The 25,069-nt window shown below is 40.7% G+C and overlaps 1 protein-coding gene across 2 annotated transcripts in view; it reads right to left on the bottom strand.

Moving 5' to 3' along the window:
• Positions 1-24,374, bottom strand: part of st8sia2 (ST8 alpha-N-acetyl-neuraminide alpha-2,8-sialyltransferase 2) — a 43,859-nt gene extending 19,485 nt beyond the window's left edge. For both annotated transcript variants that reach the window (XM_062042567.1, XM_062042566.1), the window contains exons 1-5: positions 23,841-24,374; positions 15,042-15,095; positions 12,888-13,025; positions 12,549-12,806; positions 827-1,120 (exon numbers count right to left, since the gene is read on the bottom strand). In XM_062042567.1, the coding sequence (XP_061898551.1) occupies positions 827-1,120; positions 12,549-12,806; positions 12,888-13,025; positions 15,042-15,095; positions 23,841-23,938 (842 nt within the window). In that variant the 5' untranslated portion in view covers positions 23,939-24,374. The remainder of the gene's footprint in view (positions 1-826; positions 1,121-12,548; positions 12,807-12,887; positions 13,026-15,041; positions 15,096-23,840) is intronic.
• Positions 24,375-25,069: the final 695 nt, after the last annotated feature.

Raw genomic sequence — 25,069 nt, 5'->3', positions numbered from 1 at the left:
ATCCACATTATATAATGAGCTATTAGCCGCCAATGACAACATTAGGCGTTTTTCCACCAAAAGTTCAGGAAATTTAAATTAAGAGATGTTGGCGCACTTTAAGGTCATCATTTTTTGACTAAAGTGTAAATATAATAACTACACAAATGGCGTGTCAATGACTTCTTCTGTAACAAAGTAAATACTTCATGTGATTATCCCTTCGTTCCACTCATCTTTTATTTTAAATTTATTTTCAGACTACGTTTAGAAGAGTGTCTACTTCTCGTATTAGAATTAAGTTTGTAATTTTCAAAAAAAAAAAAAAAAGCATTAAATTGCAAACTAGTTTAAACAACTACGACTCAGTGAAAACACTGCAATATAGTTCCAATGATCAGCGTTTTTCGGCGAACAGATACCCCACAAAAGTTCCTGCAAGTCGAAAGTTCCATTTGTTCTTCGTTCTCTCTATTTCCAAGTATGTTAAAATAAAAATACTATATATATCTAATATATATAACTAATAATCAAGTTGTCGCGCATACTGTAATGGCGGTCGTGTTCAAAAACAAAGTTTTTCGGAACAGTCCAACTATGTTCAACCAATCAGCATTCGACAGCACAGGCCCCTCCCCTCAAGGGTTATTGGGGAACTTCCAAAAGTTCCACCTCGCTACTACGAACTAAAAATAGTTCCTGTAGAACTAAATCTACCCAGGTAGTTTATGGTGGAAACATGGGGGGTGTACTTGATTTACCCCGGTAAATGGGAAAGTTCCTGCAGTGTAAACAAGCCTATTGTAGCTATCTGTGGACAACTCGAAGAAAAAGAATAGCATCATACCCTCTGACGGCGTGGAGCAAGCGCAGCGAGGGGAAAGCGGTGCGTACGTCTACGGTGTGCTGCCGGATGAGGCGCAGGGCCCACTCCACACGCTCCTCTCCCCCCTTGGCCATGAAGGCCGGGATCCACAGCACGCTGCCGCTGAGGCTCTGAAGTCGCCGCAGGAAGCGCTGCCTCCACTCGTCGTCCACGAGGTCCTGGAAGGCCCGCTGCACCACTGAAGGGTTCATGGTCACCAAGTTGGTCCTACGGCCTACGTCGTCTGAGTATTCCTCCACTGGTGCCAGGTTGCACCTATAAACAAGGATATGACACTGGTAGTGTAGTGGTTCACGCAGCTGACTTTGGTGGATTCTGCCTTTGGAGATAAGTCAGGTGGGATAGGTTCCAGCACCCATGGTTCTCCTATAGCCCACTAACACAATCCCTTGACACTCATTTGTGCTACAACGCAACTTTTCCAGCGTTGCGGCTCATTTTTTCAAGTCTTTCTGGATCTTTGCATTATACAAGATGGTTGTTACCATTAATAACTGGCGGTATGGACGACTACCTTGACTATAACACTTATTTGTGCTGTGTGTCCGTGCTTGTGCATGAGCAAGCATACTGTTAAGTTTAGCCTCGGTGGATTATTTTGAATCTTTCAGTTTATATCCAATAAGGAAAGTGACAGTTATCATTAATAACTGGCAGGAGGAACAATCACATTGATTCTTTGGGATTTCTATTCAGCGTGCTTGTGCAGGAGCGAGCATACTGTGGGCTTCGATTTTGTGAATTATTTTATTATTTCGGGTTATATCCAATAAGGAAAGCGGCAGTTATCATTAACAAGTGGCAGTATGATCACATGGATTCTATGTCTATCCTGGGCGGTTGTACTTGTTCATGAGCGAGCGAATATCGTGGACTCTGACTTCGTGGAACACTTAGTCTTTGAGATTATTTATATTTAGGAAAATGTTTGTTATTGCGAATAACCTGTTTTCTGTTTTAACGATCTCATCAAGTACTACACTAGCTACTGAATGTAACGATAAACAGTATTATGATAAACTGTGGTAAAACTTCCCACGGTTACTCGGTTAGTTTTACCGTTTTAAATACTTTAATTTACTGGAGATGCAAGCTAGCACTACCTATCTTAAAGGCCTACTGAAACCCACTACTACAGACCACGCAGTCTGATAGTTTATATATCAATGATGAAATCTTAACATTGCAACACATGCCACTACGGCCGGGTTAGATTACTAAAGTGCAATTTTAAATTTTGCGTGAAATATCCTGCTGAAAACGTCTCGGTATGATGACGCCTGCGCGTGACGTCACGGATTGTAGAGGACATTTTGGGACAGCATTGTGGCCAGCTATTAAGTCGTCTGTTTTCATCGCAAAATTCCACAGTATTCTGGACATCTGTGTTGGTGAATATTTTGCAATTTGTTCAATGAACAATGGAGACAGCAAAGAAGAAAGCTGTAGGTGGGAAGCGGTGTATTTCGGCCGGCTGCAGCAACACAAACACAGCCGATGATTCATTGTTTACATTCCCGAAAGATGACAGTCAAGCTTTACCATTGGCCTGTGGAGAACTGGGACAACAGAGACTCTTACGAGGAGGACTTTGAGTTGGATATGCAGACGCGGTACCGTGAGTACGCAGCTGCGGCTTCCAAACATTTGATCGCTTGCCCGTACGTGCGTGCCGCTATGTGCATGTCACGTACGTAACTTTGGGGACTTTGGGGAAATATATGTGCTGTATGAACTTTGGGGAGGTGAACGGTACTTTGGGCTGTGGGATTGAGTGTGTTGTGCGGGTGTTTGATTTGTATTGGTGGGTTATATGGACGGGAGGGGGGAGGTGTTTGTTATGCGGGATTAATTTGTGGCATATTAAATATAAGCCTGGTTGTGTTGTGGCTAATAGAGTATATATATGTCTTGTGTTTATTTACTGTTTTAGTCATTCCCAGCTGAATATCAGGTCCCACCCGCCTCTCACAGCATCTTCCCTATCTGAATCGCTTCCACTGCCCTCTAGTCCTTCACTCTCACTTTCCTCATCCACAAATCTTTTATCCTCGCTCAAATTAATGGGGAAATCGTCGCTTTCTCGGTCCGAATCGCTCTCGCTGCTGGTGGCCATGATTGTAAACAATGTGCAGATGTGAGGAGCTCCACAACCGGTGACGTCACGCGCATATTGTCTGCTACTTCAGGTACAGGCAAGGCTTTTTTATCAGCGACCAAAAGTTGCGAACTTTATCGTTGATGTTTTCTACTAAATCCTTTCAGCAAAAATATGGCAATATCGCGAAATGATCAAGTATGACACATAGAATGGACCTGCTATCCCCGTTTCAATAAGAAAATCGCATTTCAGTAGGCCTTTAAATGCTAACATGAAAGCAAAAGACATTAACCTCTTTCCCCATTAAAAATGACATTCCCCATGAACACAGTAGTGAGCTACTAAGATATCAATTGTGCACACTGAACATCCAGGCTGTCTCAGAGCGTTCAATGCATACTTCAAGGAATATGACAACAGGAAGTGAATTTGCGAGACGTCACAAAAACCGGACGTAACGCACACAACACATGTTTTTGAACTTGAAAACTTTTACAAATTAAAACTGAAAAAAAAAAAATCATATCCAAACACTAAAATGAATGTAATATGGCTCTTAAAGGGGCTGTTTGCAACTTTTACGCAGATGTCTTGGGGGCGCCAAATTTTCAATGTATCTTACCCAGTACATCCCGCCCTCTTACGGCTTCTCATACGTAACGACGTAATTAAGTACGTACGTAACAAATGCACGCGCATTAGCTTTAGATGTTTTTTTAGCTAATAATAGCAATTTAGATAGCTAGCGTTGACTGTCATTGAATGTATATTCTATCATAACAACAACAACATGACTGCAAATTGTTTGTTGCTTCTCTCGGATTGCTCCCTGCGCGTACTTGTTGACGAGATCGGGTGAGTGACCATTTTATTCGGACCGGTAAAATGTTTTATTGCATAAACCTTGCAATTGTGAAAAATATAGACAATTGTCAAACAAATGTGTTGTGTTCAACCACATTGTTATATTTTTTTGCTTTGGAAAATGTAACCGTGAGGAAGTTGCAAACAGCACCTTCAAGTATGCTGTGTGGTTATTTAACTAGTGTACTTAATTTTAAAAATTAAACTTTGTTATGAATGTGTGTAAGAGTGCTTTTTGAGCACATTTGACAATATTGCAATAACATCGGTGATAATTTTGATGAAAATAACCGTGATATGAAATTTCCATATCGTTTCATCCCTCGACTACACACGGCCTCTTCTATGTCTTTAATTTCGTACAACAAGGACCCCAAACACTGTCAGGGGACATTATCACGCCGTCCGACATATGAATAGAAGAGTACAGAGTACACTACCGTTCAATAGTTTGGGGTCACATTGAAATGTCCTTATTTTTGAAGGAATAGCACTGTACTTTTCAATGAAGATAACTTTAAACTAGTCTTAACTTTAAAGTAATACACTCTATACATTGCTAATGTGGTAAATGACTATTCTAGCTGCAAATGTCTGGTTTTTGGTGCAATATCTACATCGGTGTATAGAGGCCCATTTCCAGAAACTATCACTCCAGTGTTCTAATGGTACAATGTGTTTGCTCATTGGCCCAGAAGGCTAATTGATGATTAGAAAACCCTTGTGCAATCATGTTCACACATCTGAAAACAGTTTAGCTCTTTACAGAAGCTACAAAACTGACCTTCCTTTGAGCAGATTGAGTTTCTGGAGCATCACATTTGTGGGGTCAATTAAACGCTCAAAATGGCCAAAAAAAGATAACTTTCATCTGAAACTCGACAGTCTATTCTTGTTCTTAGAAATGAAGGCTATTCCACAAAATTGTTTGGGTGACCCCAAACTTTTGAACGGTAGTGTACATTATTCGGCTTATTAAAAAAATCTGCCTTCCCTTTGTTTGCCCTCAGTCAACCGTTACGGTCAATCCCGGGCCGTCATTATCATGCCGAACGAGTTGACATCGTCATGACCTCTGCTCATTGGCATTCAAAGGAAGACAAGAGAAAAGATAGCATAGATTGATCAATGGAGGAATAAAAGAAAACTGAATAAAAAGGCTGCGGCCTTTTTTACAGCAAGCAATCAATCAGCTTGATGGGAAGTAGTGACACGGACATCTTTACACCAGATGTTTCATTTGGTGTTAGTTTGAGTCCAGATGCTCACTGAATACCAACCAGGACAATTTATTTTGCATGTGCCGCCACAGACAGATTTATAGTTCTTCCATTGACAGGTATAAATAATGATGAATAGGCTCAAGCTGCCATTCCTGTGCTTATCGCCAAAGCTTAATCAGAGGTTGCTGACTGTTTCACACACAAAAACTCAAGGAAATGAGAACAGGACCCTTGAGAGTGCTTGGGATTGTCTTTGTATTTGTGTTGCGTATGGGGAAAATGTGCATTTGATTACTTTAATTTTCAAACGTATTACTCCTACCAGTGTCTTAAAAGCCCTTTTCACCTAAATCAGCAACAACTCTGAAGTCCCTTTAAGTATTTAAAGATTAAAGATTAAAGTACCAATGATTGTCACACACACACTAGATGTGGCGAAATTTGTCCTCTGCATTTGTCCCATCCCCTTGGGGAGCAGTGGGCAAGTATCATCATTTCAATGCCGTGCTGGGGAACGGGAGATAAACCCAAAACTAATTTGCTATTCCTTCAAAAGACATGTTGTGTTGTTTCACGAAGTAGAAACTTCAAAACTTGACATGAAAATAAAGACCAATTCCGATTTAGTGCCTTTATGCGATATGTCACATGTGTCAAACTCAAGGCCCGGTGGCCACTTCTGGCCCGCCACTCTTATGTAGACCGCCGAAACCTGGTGATGTATGTCAATAGGAGGCAAACATTTTAACAGATGAAAATAATTGCACCATATGCAACTGCAGTTCCTCTTAAAAAGGGACCTATTATGCAGTACCAACTTTTCTGACATATTGGTACCTGGTTTTGTGTATTTGGGATCTGCATAAGTCCATGAAATGTGGAATCAAAGCATGGAGATATTGTGGAGATATTTATAAAACAAACTTGCCTACGTTTATACTTCGTCCAATCGAACTGTTTGGAATTTGCCCAAATTGTGACGTTTTTCCCATTGGTGACGTCAGCGGAATGTCCATATATGGTAGGGATGTCCCCATTGTAGTCCGCACATGCATTCTCCACTGTTCCCATTTTTAATACAAAGTAGCGTATACCGTATATTTCGGACAATTAGGCGCACTTAAAGTCCTTTCTTTTTCTCAAAAATCGACTGTGCGCCTTATAACCGTGTACGCCTAATGTACACATTTTTTCATTTCATTTATCTCCTTCATTGATGTGCATCTTTGATCGATAGACAATTATACCACAATTATTCAATTATATAGTTACACACCAATGCCTGAGAAGGAGCAGGATGAAGAAAAATCTTATATTTTCCTGCCCCCTTCAACATAATACGTAGTCTTACTTAATGATATCATATAAACCAACAATTACATCCAAATATAACGAAAACAAACAAAAAAACACACAAAAAAACACAAGTGCAAAACTTCATGAAGTACAAACCGAACATTCATTCTGGTTGTGCTTACCGACCTCTAAGCAATGGTATGTGGTATGAGGTGTAATGATAAGTGTGACCAGTTGAAGGCAGTCACACAAAAGATTTGTGTGGACTGCAGGTTGAAGCATGTTCAATAAATGACATTAGCAAGTACCTGTAAGGAAGCAACACCAAAACGTTGATGCTTCGAAGAGAATATAGAACATTACTCACAGCGTTAAAAAATCTGTCAAAATGTTTTAGTATGACTTTGGTAAGCTACGAGGCCGCACCGCTTGAAAGAACGCGGTACATTACGTCTGCGCTCCCATGTACGAGAAGTATTATGGTCTGTGTGTATAAGGACCCCAAAATGGCACCTTTTAGAAAACATTATCTGGCGCTTTGCGTCGCAATATTATGCAAAACCAACTTTTCTTAGCTACTTGTTTATGCTAATGTGTATTTGAGATCTGCATAACAATAAGTCCCGAAAAATGTGCGCACGTCAGCCGTTGTAGCCTGCGCCTTAGTCAATGACCTTCTCTTTCTATCCTCTCGTTGTGGGGCGTTCATCCTCCGCTGTTGCCATGTGTAATATGAAGTAGCGTACAGTTTTAACTTATTTCTGTCACTGGACTCGCTATGGAAGCGCTAAAAACTACCGGTACAACAAAGATGATGGGGAGAAGACACTGTCAGAGTGGAGCCACGTAAATAAGACTGCACAGAAAACAGCTTACAGACTGTAAAACATGTATGTAATACATGAGCTACACAAAATAGTATCCAAAGAATCACCATGGCATGTTATGTAGACCAGTGTTTTTCAACCTTTTTTGAGCCAAGGCACATTTTTTGCGTTGAAAAAATCTGGAGGCACACCACAAGCAGAAATCGTTAAAAAACGAAACTCAGTTGACAGTAAAAAGTTGTTGTCGCAATTGTCTGATATGAATTCAAACCATAACCAAGCATGCATCAATATAGCACTTGTCTCAAAGTAGGTGTACTGTTACGACCTGTCACATCACACCGTGACTTATATTGAGTTTTTCTGTGTTTTCCTGTGTGTGGTGTTTTAGTTCTTGTCTTGCGCTCCTATTTTGGTGTTGATTTTCATGTCATGTACAGATGTACTTTGTGGACGCCATCTGCTCCACACGCTGTAAGTCTTTGCTGTCGTCCAGCATTCTGTTTTTGTTTACTTTGTAGCCAGTTCAGTTTTAGTTTCGTTCTGCATAGCCATCCCTAAGCTTCAATGCCTTTTCTTAGGGGCACTCACCTTTTGTTTACTTTTGGTTTAAGCATTAAATACCTTTTTACCTGCACACTGCCTCCCGCTGTTTCCGACATCTACAAAGCAATTAGCTACCGGCTGCCACCTACTGAGATGGAAGAGTATTACACGGCTACTCTGCCGAGCTCTAGGCAGCACCGACACTCAACAACAACACATCATTTGCAGATTATAATTACTGGTTTGCAAAAAATATTTCTAACCTAAATAGGTGAAAATAGATAATCTCCCATGGCACACCAGACTGTATCTCACGGCACACTAGTGTGCCGCGGCACAGTGGTTGAAAAACACTGATGTAGACCACAAGGAATTTTTTTTTAAATGCAGACAAAAATCATATTTTTGACCCCTCTAACTCAATACTATTTGATTGCAAATAACAATTCCTAGCATTTTTTGTCATTAAAATCATTTTTTAAATAAAATCCTACAACAGCTGAACTTTAATACCTGCTTATCACCTTGGCTTCTAAATGCAATACGTTTGATAGCATACAATATGATAATAATCCAGAGAAGGTCAATTGTGTAATAGTATCATGAGGGAATAGTACTGTACGGTGGTCTTGCAGTTAATGGCGGCCTCTTGAGGTTATCCGTAACTGCAATGTGGACCACGATAAAAATGAGTTTAAATATGTCTGGGGCCACCAGCTATTTATGTGCATATCCAAGTGACTGTGTTTACATCCTACTGGACACTTGAAATCAAAGATATAATAGAAAATACAAATAGTGAATGCAATATTTTACGATGGACCTATAAATAAAGGGACCTATTATGCAAAACCAATTTTTCTTACCTTTTGGTACCTATTTTTGTGTATTTGGGAATCTGCATAAGTTTGACAATTTGAAACTAACCGTTTGGAATTTGCTCGTCCTGTGACGTTTTTCACACCAATGACGTCACTGTATTATCCATCTATGGTAAAGAATTACCCAAAGGGCTTTAGAGCTGTATTCAATAACATGCACATGCATCCTACGCGGTTGCCATTTCTAACACAAAGTAGTGTATAGTTCGAATATATCTGTCAGTAGACTCGCTATGGAAGAGCTAAAAACTACAACAAAAATGGTGGGGAGAAGACGCTGTCAAAGTGGAAGCACGTCAATAAGACAAGCCACAAAACAAAGCTTGAAAATGTTCTTTAAAACATAATCTAGGCAACATAGTGACCAAAGAACCACAAGGAAGTGTAGAAAAAAATAATAATGGGACCTCTTTAAAGGGGTACTGCATTTTTTTTTCTGAATTTTGCCTAAAGTTCACAATCATTATGAGAGACGAGAACACACGTCTTTTTGTTTTGTTTAGGATTTTAAAAATAAAAAACGCTTGAAAGATGCGGCTAATGGGAGTCACCGTTGTAGCGTTCAAAGCCCTCTAAAACAACTTCAAAACCCTCCATCAACGTTTTATATCCACACTGCAAGTCTATATATAATGTAGTAACAGACACCTTCATAACAATATGTAATATGTACAATATGGACCGTATTTTGATCATTCTAATCACTGATTTCTTCAGCGAATTTATTTCTGTTTCCATAGCAGCGCACGTCCGATTTTTGGCAACAAATGTGTGTTCCTACCTCTGGGAACAAACGCGAGTGGCAGACTTGGTAACAGAAGAAGGCCGGGGGATCTACTACAAAAGACTACTATTTTTGGAAAAATGACGACACACAACACACCACAACCTTATCTTTTTGAAGCTGAATATATGGAGGATGAACTACTGCTTATAGAAGCGAGCACAAAGGAAGAGTGAACCGTTGGAGCAGACGGAAGCCGAGAGAGTGAGGTGACAGTGACTTGATGCTATAAATGTGGAACTTGGAGCCCCGTTAATTTGACAGAAATGGAGGGCTCACCCAAATAAACCTGAAAAAAAGGCCCTGGCCAGCTGGACCAAACGCACAAATGTCCATCGAGCAAGCCACTTTAATATTAATCATGATACACACAGCTTGTCCTGCGTGTTATTATAACTACAGTACATACTGTACGCTGTCGAGCTAGCTGTGTACAAACAAAACGTGAAATGTGGGCTAATACTTTACAGATACGGTGATATGATTGTTCATGTTTTTCGGTCAGTACAAATTGGTGTCCTATTGCATTGTGTTGTGCATTACTAACTCAAACGTGTTTTGTGTTGACGTAGAAGCTATCTTATATCTTTTTGTAACTAGCTTTTAAGGCTAATAGCGAAGCATGCCGATGTGTTAGTACGCTAGAAAAATAGTTTCTCAGTGTTCACTCTTACAATAACAATATTGCTACACCTTAATATTATACAGGTTGAGGAACGTAAATTAAGTATTGGTGACGGTTTTTGAATGCATTTTTAAAGTGATTTAGAGGTAGAAATGATTTCTCCCATTAGCTGCTTTGCGAGCCACCAACAAGCCAATTTGTACATGTTAGAATTAGGGCTGGGCGATATGGTCTTTTTTTAATATCTCAATATTTTTAGGCCATATCGCGATACACGATATCCATCCATTTTCTACAGCTTATTCCCTTCGGGGTCGCGGGGGGCGCTGGAGCCTATCTCAGCTACAATCGGGCGTAAGGCGGGGTACACCCTGGACAAGTCGCCACCTCATCACAGATAGACCGACAACATTCACACACTAGGGCCAATTTAGTGTTGCCAATCAACCTATCCCCAGGTGCATGTCTTTGGAGGTGGGAGGAAGCCGGAGTACCCGGAGGGAACCCACGCAGTCACGGGGAGGACATGCAAACTCCACACAGAAAGATCCCGAGCCCGGGATTGAACTCACGACGACTCAGGACCTTCGTATTGTGAGGCAGACGCACTAACCCCTCTTCCACCGTGCTGCCCGATATATATCTCGATATTTTGCCTTAGCCTTGAATGAACACTTGATGCATATAATCACAGCAGTATGATGATTCTATGTGTCTACATTAAAACATTCTTGTTCATACTGCATTAATATATGCTCATTTTAAACTTTCATGCAGAGAGGGAAATCACATCTAAGTCAATTTAGCAAAAGTGTATTTATTAAACAGTTATTAAGCAGTGGCACAAACATTCATGTCATTTCCAAAACAGAAAGTGCAAGATTTTCAGAGACATTTTAAAACAAGCTATTAGTGCACTTTTGTGCATGATGTCACTAAGATGACATCAAAACAACACTAAATTAAAGTGCACTTTATGTACAGAACGCCACTACAATAGTTTAAAACTAATAAAGTGCACTTTTGTGCATGAGGTCACACAAGATATTTCAATACGTGTCAAATAAAAATGAGCTGCATAATAGGAAATCAAATAGTGTATGTCCTTCGCTATGTGGTAGGTTCCTGCGGACGTTAGCTTCTTCTGTTGACTATTTTTTTCATACGGTGTTGATGTGGAAATGTTTGCCTCTGCATTTTGATGGTGTGGCACCGAACGGAGATGTTGACATGCGGAGTAAGCACTCTTCATTCTCTAGCAGGGGACTTTTCAAATGATGCTACATATTAGCAGTAATGCTACTTTTTGTAGCAACGCTTTTGCCCCACACTTGACAAATTACGGTTGTCTGTTCGAAAATATTCCCACTTGAAGCCAAACCACTGCCAGACAATGGACCCCCTGCTGTTTTACTTGGGAATTAATTCTTCCTTCATTTGTTACCAGATTCGCACCTTCTTTCTCTCGTATTACCGCTCGCACCACTCCGCTAGCATCACAGCTAACGTTACCCATGCTGCTACCTCTATGCTCCGCGAGGGCGTATACGTATGTGACGTATGACTTGACAGTATGTGACAAATGTAAGAAGTGGCGCTTGCTGTCTGTGAGAAGGAGACACAAGAAGGAGTGGGAAGAGCCTGCAGTGTAATGCCAGCAGCTAAAAGCAACTGCGTGAGAACGTATACTCGAATATCACGATATAGTCATTTTCTATATCGCACAGAGACAAACCCGCGATATATCGAGTATATCGATATATCGCCCAGCCCTAGTTAGAATGCAAAAAAACCTCAAAACCTTTTGTCTTCTTGTCTCTCATAAGGATTGTGAACAATAGGCAAAATTCCAAAAAAAGTGCTGTTCCCCTTTAAGGCTAAAATATGCTATCACAGAGGTTGTGTGACAGACGCCATCCTCCTCTTTAGAAGCCGAAGGCAGACCTTACCATTCACATCCAAAAAAATCTAGCTTCGCGTCACGATTTATTCAGTACATTATTTCCAGGTTCAGCATCAAGGGTCGCACATCCCACATTCGCGAACTTCAGTATGGACATTAAAAGTGGCCATCGCTTGGAAATGATTAGTTTCAGCTCCGATAACTATGCAGTGTTTACAACTACAACACACAAGAAGCTAATAGCTATTTTGTAAGAGTTGTGGTTGCTCACTCTGGAAAACACTGCCCTCTGGTGTTTTGGAAGAGCTCACAGAAGAGCTACAAACAAATAAACACGCTGTCAAAAGGTACACAAACTTATTATTGGTATAGATATTTGGTGGTCTATCGTTTTGTTTTACCGTGGGTGTCTTTTAGTTCACTGCGTGTGGGTTATTTTGCTAGTTGCACGCATTTGTTTATACCTTATCAATTGGTGGATTTGGATAACATCAGGCTCAAATCGACATGACAAATCTTTGTTTTTACGCTGCAGTTGTATCGGTTAATGTTTTTTCTTCTCTTGAAGCGACCGTGACTGATGCCAATTGGGCCACGCGGAAGCAAATAAATCGTACTTGTAAGTCGATTTACCTGATGACAAAGTCATGAGAGTCGATCTGCGGGCCACAGCTGCTGTTGAGCAGGATGCCAGAGTTTCCTACGATGGCGCACAGCCGGTGGTGCTGGTTCTTCATTGGCGACACGGTTGGCAAAAGACGGTAGAGATTCTCCGAGATGTTTGTGGTGCTGTGGCGGTCAAACACATAGTGGACGACATCGCCAGGTTTCAGAGAGCCCTTAAGGATCGAGATGTCTCTCTCCGGGTCGAGGAATCGTAGAATGTTCTTCCTGTTCGAAGACAAACGATGCTTGTAAAAAAAAAAAAAGCAGGACTGAAAGAGACAAGCAGACTGAAGCGGCATAGATTACCTGATGAGGTTGGAGAGGGTCTTGTTGAAGATCCAGATGGATGAGGGGAGCTTGGCACTGTTGTTGTAGCTCGGATGTGCAGGATTTATTATACCAAGTCTTGGCAGTGAAGTGCTTTCAATGCGTACCGTTGTCTTTCTAAATGTGAACAGAAGAGTGATTGCAAAACACAGCATAAAATTAAAAGGGAAAATTGAGTTGGAGACTAATCCTACTCTAGTGTAGTGTTTTAGTAGTTTACTATAAAAATACATGTTTATATAAAACAAACTAACTGGGTGTAATTTGAAAATGTGTACAACTGCCATATATCCTCATATGGTGGCCTCTATTCAAGGGCAAGCCCCAGAAAAAAAAACACTACATCCCAAATACTTTCAATTTTAATGTAATGTGCCATTTATAAAAAAAACAAAAAACCAAGAGTACATTCATTTGACACTTCCTTTTTCCCCACCTTTTGAACATGGCACTTGTAAAAATGAACTTTACAATGGCTTACAAAAGCTACAGTGGGTATGGGTTAGTTTTTGCCTCATCCCTCACTTAAAGCGTGAGTGACGAATGTGCGAAGAATGCACTACCGACCTGATAAGTCAGAAAGAGAAAGAGATGATACGGTATCATATGCTGACAGATGCTGCCCGGTGGTTGTTTGAGCACAATGCAAATAGTCCTGCATAGTCCCACTCCTTCATACTTCAGTCAAAAGCAGGATTCTCACAGGAATGAGGCAAAAATACAACCTTACCAACTGTACTACACATTTTAACCCAAAATGACATGAAAGGGGAACTAAATTTTTTTAGGAATTGTATTCATTGTTCACAATCATTATGAAAGACATGACGACAGATGTATTTTATTATAATGCATCCTAAATATTAAATAATTGCGATCAAAAGTCAGCTTAGAATGGAGCCTATGGGAGCCGCTCTATTCTGCCTATAAAGCCCTTAAAATACATTCAAACACCTCCTTTAGGGTTTTATATACTTGATGTAAGTATATATGTAATGTAGTAACAGGCACATTTTTAATAACATTTAACATTAACAATATTTTGCTCATTTCAAGCATGCGCAGCGCATTCATTTTAAAAAACGCATCATGTTTGCTCTTTTTTTCACTGTAAACTTAATGAAAGCAGACATGCATAATAAAACATCACTTACTGTACGGGTCTGCTGTCATTAGGATACCGACTCCTAGGATGTTCATATATTACAGTTTAGATGAAGAATGTCCCATAATCCTTGTGAAAAAAGGGGGGTGGAGCCAAACGTCTTTTCGTGTTGTTCTCGCCATTACCGGGTCTAAATTGGCTGTCATAGTGTACCAACTTGTCGGAATACGTCCTCAGCCTTCTTCTGTCTAGGTAAGACGCATGATTTATGATCTAGAATAAACTTCCAGAGAGTAGGGAAGCGAAGAAGAAGCTTACCACTTGATTATGTCAACATTGGCACACGAGCTGGTAAAACGGCGCTACTATAAACAGTTTGTCTGCATTAGTGCTTATAAAAACAATATCACTAATATTTGATTAATATTCAAGTCACAAAATGTAAATGGAGTATTGTTGGCGCCTTTTGGATGTTTATTTATTGGATTTTATGGGTGGAATAGAGGAGCTCCCATTGGCTCCACTGTAAGCAGACTTATTTTCGTTTATTTACAAGTTAGAATGCATTAAAAAAATACACCTGTCAACATGTCTTTCATAATGATTGTGAACGATAGCCAAAAATCCCCAAAAAAGTGCAGTTTGCCTTTAAATGTTAATTACATGATTCTTTTTAATGACTGGCAATTTGTGGGAATATTACAAATAAGGCCCCCTTCCAAAATATTGCCTTGCAGTAAAGCAAATAAAGGCCCACAGAGACAATGAGAGGAAATGCCGTATTCGGCCATTATAGATTCTAGTCAATGCAGAGGTCCTCTAGAACGTTTGGACGCTGACGTCTTGGCGGGCTTAACAGCTGGCTCCTCCAAATAAATCGTAATGAAATACTCATCGAGAATGACTCGCTGGCTTTTTTCAAGACTGAAAATGACTTGAAAGTGCCGACGACATTCCCCCATCAGTGGAGTGTGCATATAAATAGCATCTGGTATTAAATAGGCAGGTGAGATAATTGGATTTCAGACCTTTGGGGTTTGGGGATGAGCCGGTGCAGGTTCATCTTGGATTGTCCAGTCTTTCTACAAGAAACAATACACATCCAGTTATCACTCTGATGCTCCGTAATGCCACGTAGCTATAAATACTTTCTGTAGCCGATTGCAATGAGGAATCCTCTGCGTTACTCAGCCATGCGGTAGGCCTTTCCTTAAGGACGAATTAAGGTGAAAGGCAGACATTAAGCAGGTATTTATAGACCAATCCTCTCATGGCCCCATTTGCTGATGTAACGAAGAGAAATGTAACCCTAATGGAGCCCCAGTATATTGACAGGGGGTGTTTTCATTAACTGGAAAAGAAAGCCTACATATGCCACATGATATGGGCTGTGGGAAATAAGCAGGAAGTCATGCAACATGCAATTGTATACATTTGGGTATTTTAACAACCGATCCGGAGCCTTAGTAGCATGTGGAATAACCCCGCCTTCTTCTGGTCACACACTGCTGCGGGAAAGCATTTTACTCTTCTACCGGGGGTATTCTCAAGTGTTGTGGTTGTGTTGGTCATTCTAGCATGAAGCAACATATGAAAGTGGATCATGTATGTCAGGCCTATTAAACTGGTGGCCACGGGCCACATCTGGCTTGCCAAAGCTTTTCATATGGCCCGCCAAACATCACCCAAATAGGCTTGATGAAACCATTTAAACTAGGGTTGCTCTTGTGTGCAATACTCCCGCCACCTCGCAGGGGGGAACAGCAAGGAATGTGTCACGATGAAGCAAAAGTGGGGTGAAAATCTAAATAAATTGCGAAAATTGGACTTTTAACAACAACTGAATAACAAAGTATGAATGTTCTGACCCGAGCAAATGCTCAAATCATTGTTTTTTTGTTGGACCTTTTAAACGGCAGATGCAGTGTTCTAGACAAGCAGCAACAACTGTAGAAATCCACAAGTCTCAGCTTCATCACCAAATGTAGTCAGATCTATGTAAGTAGCTATTGTGCATAAATATATTTAGTTTGTTTTGTGTTGAAATTGCTGACTTTGTGATGTCTTGTATTTGTGGTCATGGTTTTTTTTGTTTAAAAGTAACTTGCTTGTTTTATTCATGTAGCACTTAATTTGAATTGTGATGATGCAATGTTTGATGTACTGCAGATGTTTAATTTCTATATGCGTAAACATATGTAGTTGTGTGGATGTATTAACACTAAATCTTCTATTTTATTTATGTAAAATAGACAATGGACACTATACTTTTGTAATGTTTATTTCATGTTTCTATTTCCAGTCTTACAATCCTAAATGAAGAAAGAACTGTAAAGAAATAAAACTAAGGAAGGATAATAATTAAAAAGAAGGAACATCAATCCTCAACAACTTATGGAGCTTCTGTTTCTTCATGCTGTTAACTATCTGCACACACTGGAATTGAGTAGCGAGGGCAGAATAATGAATTTATTGACTGTGCAGTGTGAAAGCCAATGTGTTTATTTCGTAATTAAGTAAACTAAGTTTCAAAGGAATATACCCTGAAGAAACATCCATATTTCGATGTCGGACCCCCAAGCCCTTGGACCCTTGAAGCTGCAGTCCTATTCATTGTGTCGTTGAATAGCCTTGATGTCGGTCTTTAATTAGCTTAAGATCTTTTGTTCTACACCCAAATTCTCATTAGAAAGGAGATTAAAGATAACGCGTTCCAGCTCCAACTGGGTTCTATTAACGCAGATTCAAGATGCTTTATTGTTGTCCATTCTTTAACATGTACAAGACACATAAGAAATGAAATTTCATTTTCGGCACAGTCCCACTAAGAGCAGACATACATTACAAGGGGACAAGACGGGACCGCCAACGGATCAGCCACTTACGGCGCTCCTTAAAAAAGGTGGGAAAAAGGTGACATTGGGAAAGGGGGAAGAGTAAAAAAATATTAGTCTAAGGCTGAACCCTCAGGAGGTGTCCAGACGGAGTCCGAGGAAAAAACCTCACATAGCATGGCACACATAAACATGATACATGTAATCACAACAACTCGCAACAGAGGGGGGGGATTTGGGGCCATGGAGGCCAGCTGCCGCTATAAAGCGCTACTCAGCCATCCACAACCCCGGAGGAATTAAGCAGTGGTGAAGGCGTTGGTTGGGGGAGGGGCGGGTGCGTGCATGTATGCCCAATTAACTTGGGTGAGATGTTGAAATGTTTTTGTGGACTGGGGCCGATCGCAAAGTTCGACACCAGGTGTTATTGAAAAAGCGTCCATCGTTGAGGAGTCCTCGGGGGAGTTCTTCAGAACAGCCTGTTCCTGATAGCGTCAAGGCCATTCGAGGGAGTCAAATCGTAGATTAAGATGTTTTCTTCGAGCAGTCAAAACAATGACCTGCCTGCTCTGTGTGTCTGTGCTGGATCTCTAAAATTCAATTTAATTCTTCCTTCTCAGCAAGCTTCTCCAAGATTAAATCCATTTTGCGATTCAAATCAGAAATCGCCCCAGTCCGTGTTCCCACAGCCCGACCCAATCCTTCCATTGTGATGAACAGCCGTTGGGCTCCTTGAGTGGCTGCCATCGTCTTCCGAATTTGACGATACACCAGAGCAATGCCCAGCCCAATCAGCAGGTGTCCCGCGATCACGGTTCGAAATAGGTAGATGTCTTCCACGTCCTCGATGGAAAGGACTGAGAGGCACATGAGTCTCCATTTATCCCAGGAATCTCTCACGTACCCCTGCAGCAATGGTTCCATCAGGGCAGCCAGGCTCCCCCGAACCTCTTTTCCTTGTCGAAAAGACTCTGTCAATTGCGTCGAGAGTCCAGCTGATCATATCCATGTTTGATGTTTAGATTTGAGGACAGCGCAAAGAAAGAGGCTTCAAAAAAGTTCAGACAAGACAAGGACACAAGAAAGCAAGCAGGGAAGGAGGGAGCGGAGAAAAATGCGACCGCCCTCACCAAGAGGCAAGACAGAATGTATGTATGACAGATATTGCCCTCCAAAATAATTTCTCTCTTTTTGAAGAAATAACATTAGAGGAAGTTTGCGACTTGTAAACGGGACAAACATGTTTACTTGACCCACTTTCTGGGAAACTCATCAAGGAGCTGTTTGTAATATTAGGACCATCAGTGCTAACTATTATTTACTTATCACTTTCCTCTGGCACTGTTCCCCTCGCATTAAAAAAAACGGTTATTCACCCTCTACTTAAAAGGACCTAAACTTGATCCTGACCTCATGGTAAACTACCGGCTGGTGTCCCACCTTCCCTTTATCTCGAAAATCCTCGAAAAAATTGTTGCACAGCAGTTAAATGAACACATAGCGTCTACAATCTCTGTGAACCCTTTCAGTCCAGTTTCTGGGCAAAATACTCTACTGAGACAGCCCTCGCAAATATGACTAATGATCTATTACTAACTATGGATGCTGATGCGTCATCCATGTTGCTGCTACTTGATCTTAGCGCTGCTTTCACTAACGTCGATCATAACATCTTATTAGAACGTATCAACACATGTATTGGTATGTTAGACTTAGACTTTCTTGGTTTAAGTCCTATCTTACTGACAGGATGCAGTGCGTCTCCCATAACAATGTGAACTCGGAGTATGTTACAGAAACGTGCGGAGTTCCACAGGGTTCAGTTCTTGGCCCTGCACTCTTCAGCATCTACATGCTTCCACTAGGTGACATCATACGCAAATACGGTGTTAGCTTTTACGGTTATGCTGATGACACCCAACTTGACCTGCCCCTAAAGCGGACCAACACATAGATTGTAGTCACTTGGAGGAATGTCTAAATGAAATTAAACAATGGATGTCCAGCAACTTGTTGCTTCTTAACGCTAAGAAAACGGAAATGTTGTATAAGTTGGTGACGTCTCTGCGCTGCTAACTTGTCTCCATTCAAGATGATCCCCTGTCGGTCTCCCGATGGACTGAACTTTCACATGAAGTCGGGACCCGGGTGACCACTCCTTATGCATCAGTCGGTGAGGTCGCTGCGCCTCGATTTGTCTACATGCAAGAGGATCCCCTGCTGGCTTCACTATTGACTGGACTCTCACATTATTAACTGTATCCACTCGGCATCCATTGCACCGGTCACCTAGTGGGGGGTCCCCACATCTGCGGTCCCTTCCAAGGTTTCTCTTTGTTCCCATTGGGTTGAGGTTTTTTTCCCCCTGATGTGAGATCTGAGCAGAGGATGTCATTCTGGCTTGTCTAGCCCTTTGAGACATTTGTGATTAAGGGTTATATAAATACATTTTGATTGATTGATTGATTGATTGATTGGAGTGTAGTCCCTGCTAAACACCACTCTGTGGGCGGGGTTGTTGTTGCTGTCGTCTTGGAGGGTGGAATTAACTCCCAGACAGAAAATATACTGTATTGCCATTGGCTACAGAATATAATATTGAAATATCTTCGCATTGAGATTGTCTTCAATGATGACGTGTTTCGTTTTTGCAAACATTACACCACCTCACCTAAAAGGTGTTGCGCTACAGTACTAGGCCAGCAATCAGCAGTGTCACAGTATTCCCATTTTCTCCACACACAAAGCCTAGGATCTGGCTTTTATAGACATAATCTGGATTTGCTGATTTGCTTTTGTTCTCAATCAGGCACCTGTCAACGCTCGCCCCCATTGTTTTGTGTTTCTTAAAAGAAAGAATAGAGTAGAACCTGCTGATAGTGCTGACCTCAACTTAACTAAACACTTACAACTCGCATTGTTTGTGGGACAGTGTGGCTCAGTTAGTAGAGCGGCCATCCAAAACTGAGTGTTCCTAGTACTAATCCAGTTTTCGCCATACTAGTCATAAACTGTGTTTCCATTGCCCCAGCCCCAGCCGACCAATCGGAAGCGAGACAAGACGACCCGTCTGCCCTAGTTGTCCTGCATTGGCAACCCGCTGGTTTGGTGTTTAGGTGACCAAATGCGGAAAAACTTCCAATATCAAAAAGTCTCGAAAAAAAAACTCTTGGGAGCGCAAAAAGCGATATTTGAGAGGTTTTTAGAAATATTAGTGTTTCCATTATCAATTTCTCATTGCAATATTTAGGTTTTGCGCATTTTTAGGGGTAATGGAAACGCAGCTATTGCCGTTGTGTTATTGGGTAAGAAACTTCACCCGCCTTGCTCCCAGTGTAAGGCTGCAGCTAACGATTATTTTTCTATCGATTAATCTATAGATTATTTTTTTCGATCAATCGGTTAATCTATAGATTATTTTTTCGATTCATCCATAGATTATTTTTCCTTTTACCGATTATTTTTTTATTTAAAATGAAGATTAAAAAAATAAATGTAGGCCTGTTTTTTCAAAAGGCATGGCTTTTATTTACAAAAAAAAAGAAGTATGGCCACTCAGTCAACATTGACAACATGACAAAATATTCTGTAACAATGTAAACATTTAAAACTTTTAACATTTAACAAAATTAAAAGTAGCTTATTTGCTTTTTAATGTGCAAATATAAAAGTAAACATCCAGTGCAAATCTTAATATTCTGCAATAGTATAAGCATTTCAAAAGTAAAAGTATTGCTTATTTTGCTTCAAAATGTGCAAAAATAAAGATAAACATCCAATACAAAAAAGTGCAAAACGAAATATTCTGTAACAACAGTGTAAACATTTCAACAAAAGTGAAAGTATTGCTTATTTGCTAAAATGTGCAAAAATAAAGATAAACATCCAATACAAAAAAGTGCCAATCTAAATATTCTGGAGGACTGTAAACATTAAGTATTGCTTTTAAAATGTGCAAAATAAACATCCAGTCCAACACAGTACACAAAAACTAATTCTACTCATTCCAGTGAGTGACTAACAGTTGTAATGAAGAAAGGTTAGCATGTCTACATGCTCTGCTTCTTTTGTTGTTTACAATATTCCCAGCAGCTGAAAATAGGCGCTCAGAAGGGGTCGATGTGGCTGGAACTGAGAGCTAATTAGCCTTCACCTCAAGCCAGGACTGCGAGTGAGCTGAGCTGCAGTTAAGTTTCTAGAACGTCAACGGGCTCATAGTGATGTTACTAGTAGTTGACTGGGAGGTGTTTATTATCATTTGGGGAGAGTCCGCTGCCTGATGCTCACCTGCTAAACACCTATCTGCTCCACGCTGAAGCGCTGACTACATGCGCTCTGAATACGCACTGCTGATTGGCTGATAACGCTTTGTATAACGCTTTGTGTGTACCAATCAGATGGTTGTGTGGGTGGGACAATGCTGCGTGCTGAGACAGAGGCAGCCGCAGAAGGAGCAAAGCAGCTTGTTAACACTTTAGCAGCTAAAGTTAGCTTTAGCTTAGAAACTTGTTCGGTACACCCCCGTACCGAACCGAAAGCCCCGTACCGAAACGGTTCAATACAAAACACGTACCGATACACCCCTAGCAGATACAAATGACACATTCATGTTTTTGTGTAATGATGACAACGTATACTCGCGCGGACGATTGACTAGTTGATGGTTTTCTTTTCAAATGTTCGTTCATAGCCGTTGTGCTGCTATGACAGGCCATTTCCGCTCGACACAGTGTGCATACAACAACATTAGGCCGTGTATTGAAATACTCCCACACTTTTGACCACTTTTGGCGTGATTTTTTTCCCCCTCGCTCGCACAGTCTGCTTTTCGCTCCGCCATGACGGTAGTGTGACGTGAATATGCGACGCGTCGACGCACAAAAACGGCGTCGACGTATTTACGTAACCGATGAAGTCGACTACGTCGACGCGTCGTTTCAGCCTTATCCCAGTGCCACCCAAACATGTATATATATAAGGGACTACAAATGGAAATAATCTGGCTCATATACAGTCTGTATAACAGATTGTTCATTCATAAAATAAAATAGAAAATAAAAACACCTGGTAAGGGCTGGGCGATAAAACAATATCAATTTATATTGTGATAGACACATATTCGATATCAATAACAAATGCGTTCGATAAAACCTTTGATATTTTCTTTTCTTCTATGTCTGAAGAAACCGGAAGTTGCAAAGCAAGGTTGGTTGCGTGGACAAAGGCACTCGCTCTCTGGTAACCGAGCAACGCAGGAAGTGATCACTGATCAGCGGGAGTGACACGCTCACATTCAATCAGGTAACAGTATCAACTATCAAGTTTGGTGGCGCCATCTTCTTGTCTCACGGTTGATTCTTTGCATGGAGTGCAGCAGAGAGCGAAGAAGTTGTCAACAAAACAGGAAAAGTAACCCAACAGTATGGCAGTTTTTTGCAGTTTTTAAAACAGATTATAGTCAGCCCAAAGTGGACATTAAGTCTTTTTCCATGGTTGTGTTGACATTTCCTTTCCTTTCTGCCTTGATAGCTGAGGGGACTACAATCAGAGGAAGGTTACATTTTAAATAGAAATGTTCATATCTATTGTATTTTGGTGGTCATTTTCGATAGGTCATATAAAATATCCATAAGTAACGATAACGAGCAATATAAAACACTTATATCGTGACGCAGTATTCAGCCATATCCTGGTTGAGGAGCCATCCCACATCGGTGTGTGACCAGGCTGTTGTTGCCCCTGCTTCCGTGTTACCGATGCTCCTGGTTGTTGAAACAGTAATAAGTAACATTGCTTACTGATAAATAGAATAGCAGAATATGCAGTGAAGGTCTGGCACACCAGATAAATGCATTTTCCTTATGAAGTCAACTTTTTAAAAAGGAAATAAAACTAATATCTGAACATTAATGACATGATTAGGGTTTTTTTTAGTTCCAGTTCTTGTATAGCAGTGGTCTCCAACCTTTTTGTAACTGCGGACCGGTCAACGCTTGAAAATTTGTCCCACGGACCGTGTCATGAAAAAATACAGTCATGTGTGTATCCCTGCAGACTGTATTGATCTATATTGATATATAATGTAGGAACCAGAAATATTAATAACAGAAAGAAACAACCCTTTTGTGCGAATGAGTGTAAATGGGGGAGGGAGGTTTTTTGGGTTGGTGCACTAATTGTAAGTGTATCTTGTGTTTTTTATGTTGATTTAATAAAAAATTTAAAATAAATAATTTTTATTTTTTATTTTTATTTCTTGTGCGGCCCGGTACCAAATCGATCCACGGCCCGGTGGTTGGGGACCACTGTTGTATAGGATCTCACAATAAGCTTGTGCATTGAGATAACCTGCTTTCACATGTGGATTCCCTTAACACCAGGATGGTAAACTGATACCCCACCGGCCCCCCTCCCTTTTTTTTTTTACAGCCACTATTGTTGTATTAATTGTATTAAGCTGCATTCAGGCTACGGAGAAAGTGCTTCCGTTTGTTCTCCCATGACAAATCCCAACCCAATAATTGCACGTTGAAAACAAAACCCTGGAAGGGGGGAATGTGAGCTTGTCTAATGAGAGCGAGAAGGATGTGGCACAGGCTTTTGCTAAATTAAGAATTGTTGCAAGTGCAAAATGTAAGTGGGGCACATGTGTCTGCGTGCGTGTGACTTCAAAATTCCATTTCAAGGGGGGGAAAAAAAGAAATTGAAAGTCGGTTGCGCCCCTTTCCTTTCTCTGTTTAAGAGTGGAAATGTAGTCCATCCCACATGCAAGCTGCTGCAAGACAAATAGCCTAACCCTTGGAGACCACCTGGGCTACACTGCTCCTGGATCAGCTGCTGCATTGCAAAAGGCAGAAACAAGCCACAAACATTTAACTTGGTAGGGGGGGGGGGCAGTTCCAGCAACTGTTTTATCGACTGTGAACAACCTGCTGGACACAATGGACACACACAGCAGTGCAATGGCTGGACAAATGACCGCAGGCTACTTACGCAGCTTCTTCTTCCACTTGTGAGATATCACCTAGGATCAGGAGCAGCACCAGCAGAGTTACAAAGAGGAAGAGCAGCGTCCGGGGTGCAGGCAGCATGGTCGGCCGGGGAAAGTGGGGACCAGCACCACCACCACAAGCTGCACCATCACCTTCCTCTCTTGCCCATTTCTACAGCCGTCCACTCATCATGTGTCCCTTTGTTGTGATCGGCGGACCCCTCCCACGCAAAGCTGCCGTCCAATCCCTCCCAAACCCCCACGTCTTTCCCCGCCTCGTGTTGCCCGGCGGTGGTCCCCTGGTGTTAGCGCTAATTCCCCGGTCTAACTTTCAAAGCGTGTACCTCCAGATGCAGCGGGGGCGACATGATGTGGATTACCGCCGTCTTAAAGGCGCAGGAGCCGAATCAAAAGTAGCTTTGGTAGAAAAGAGGCGGAGAGAAGCGACTCGTGGCTCCAACCTGAGTGACTTAGAGATGTGACGTTCGCGAACGAACCGAATCTTGTCAACGGTTCTTTTTAAGTGAACGATGAGAACCGATCTACAGTTGTGAAGCGTTGGTTTGGGAGCCGTTTTTATGCACACATTTAGCGTCGGCAATTGTATGGAGTAAAATTACTGCTAAAACTCCACGAACACACACAAATGTTTTTAGTCACGCTCAACGGTGCGCAATTGAAAAAATAAACACATTTCTGCAAATAAAAAAAACGATTTGAAAGTTTTGAAAAAAAGCGTTTCGTAAATATAAAAACAAAAAGGAAGTAAAAAACGATTCGCAAGTAAAAACAAAACATTTTTTTCAAGTAAAAAAAAAAGATTAAAGAAAAAAATGTTCTTCAATTACAAAATGATTAGCAAAAACATTTTTTTTAAATTATTAAATGGAAATAATTTTGGAGTAATTTTTTTGTTTCATTAAAAAATTATTTGCAAGTAAAACAATGATAAAAAAAACAATTGTCATGGATAAAAACTATTTTCTTAAAAGTAAAAAGAAAAACGATACGCAAGTATAAAAACTATTTTCTGCAAGTGTTAAAGCGATTTGCAAAGGGGGAAAAAAAGTGACTCGCAAATATAAAAACAAAAAGCAAGTAAAAAAATTATTTGCGAGTAAAAAAAACGTTTTTTTCAAGTAAAAAAAACTTTTCAAGTAAAAAAATGGTTCACAGATCAAAAAAGAACCTTTTTCGTCAATTAACTGCAAAAAAAAAAAAAAACGGATTA

The sequence above is a fragment of the Entelurus aequoreus genome, linkage group LG03 (genome assembly GCF_033978785.1).
Source record: "Entelurus aequoreus isolate RoL-2023_Sb linkage group LG03, RoL_Eaeq_v1.1, whole genome shotgun sequence".
NCBI lineage: Eukaryota > Metazoa > Chordata > Actinopteri > Syngnathiformes > Syngnathidae > Entelurus > Entelurus aequoreus.
This window is presented reverse-complemented; position numbering and strand designations above follow the sequence as displayed.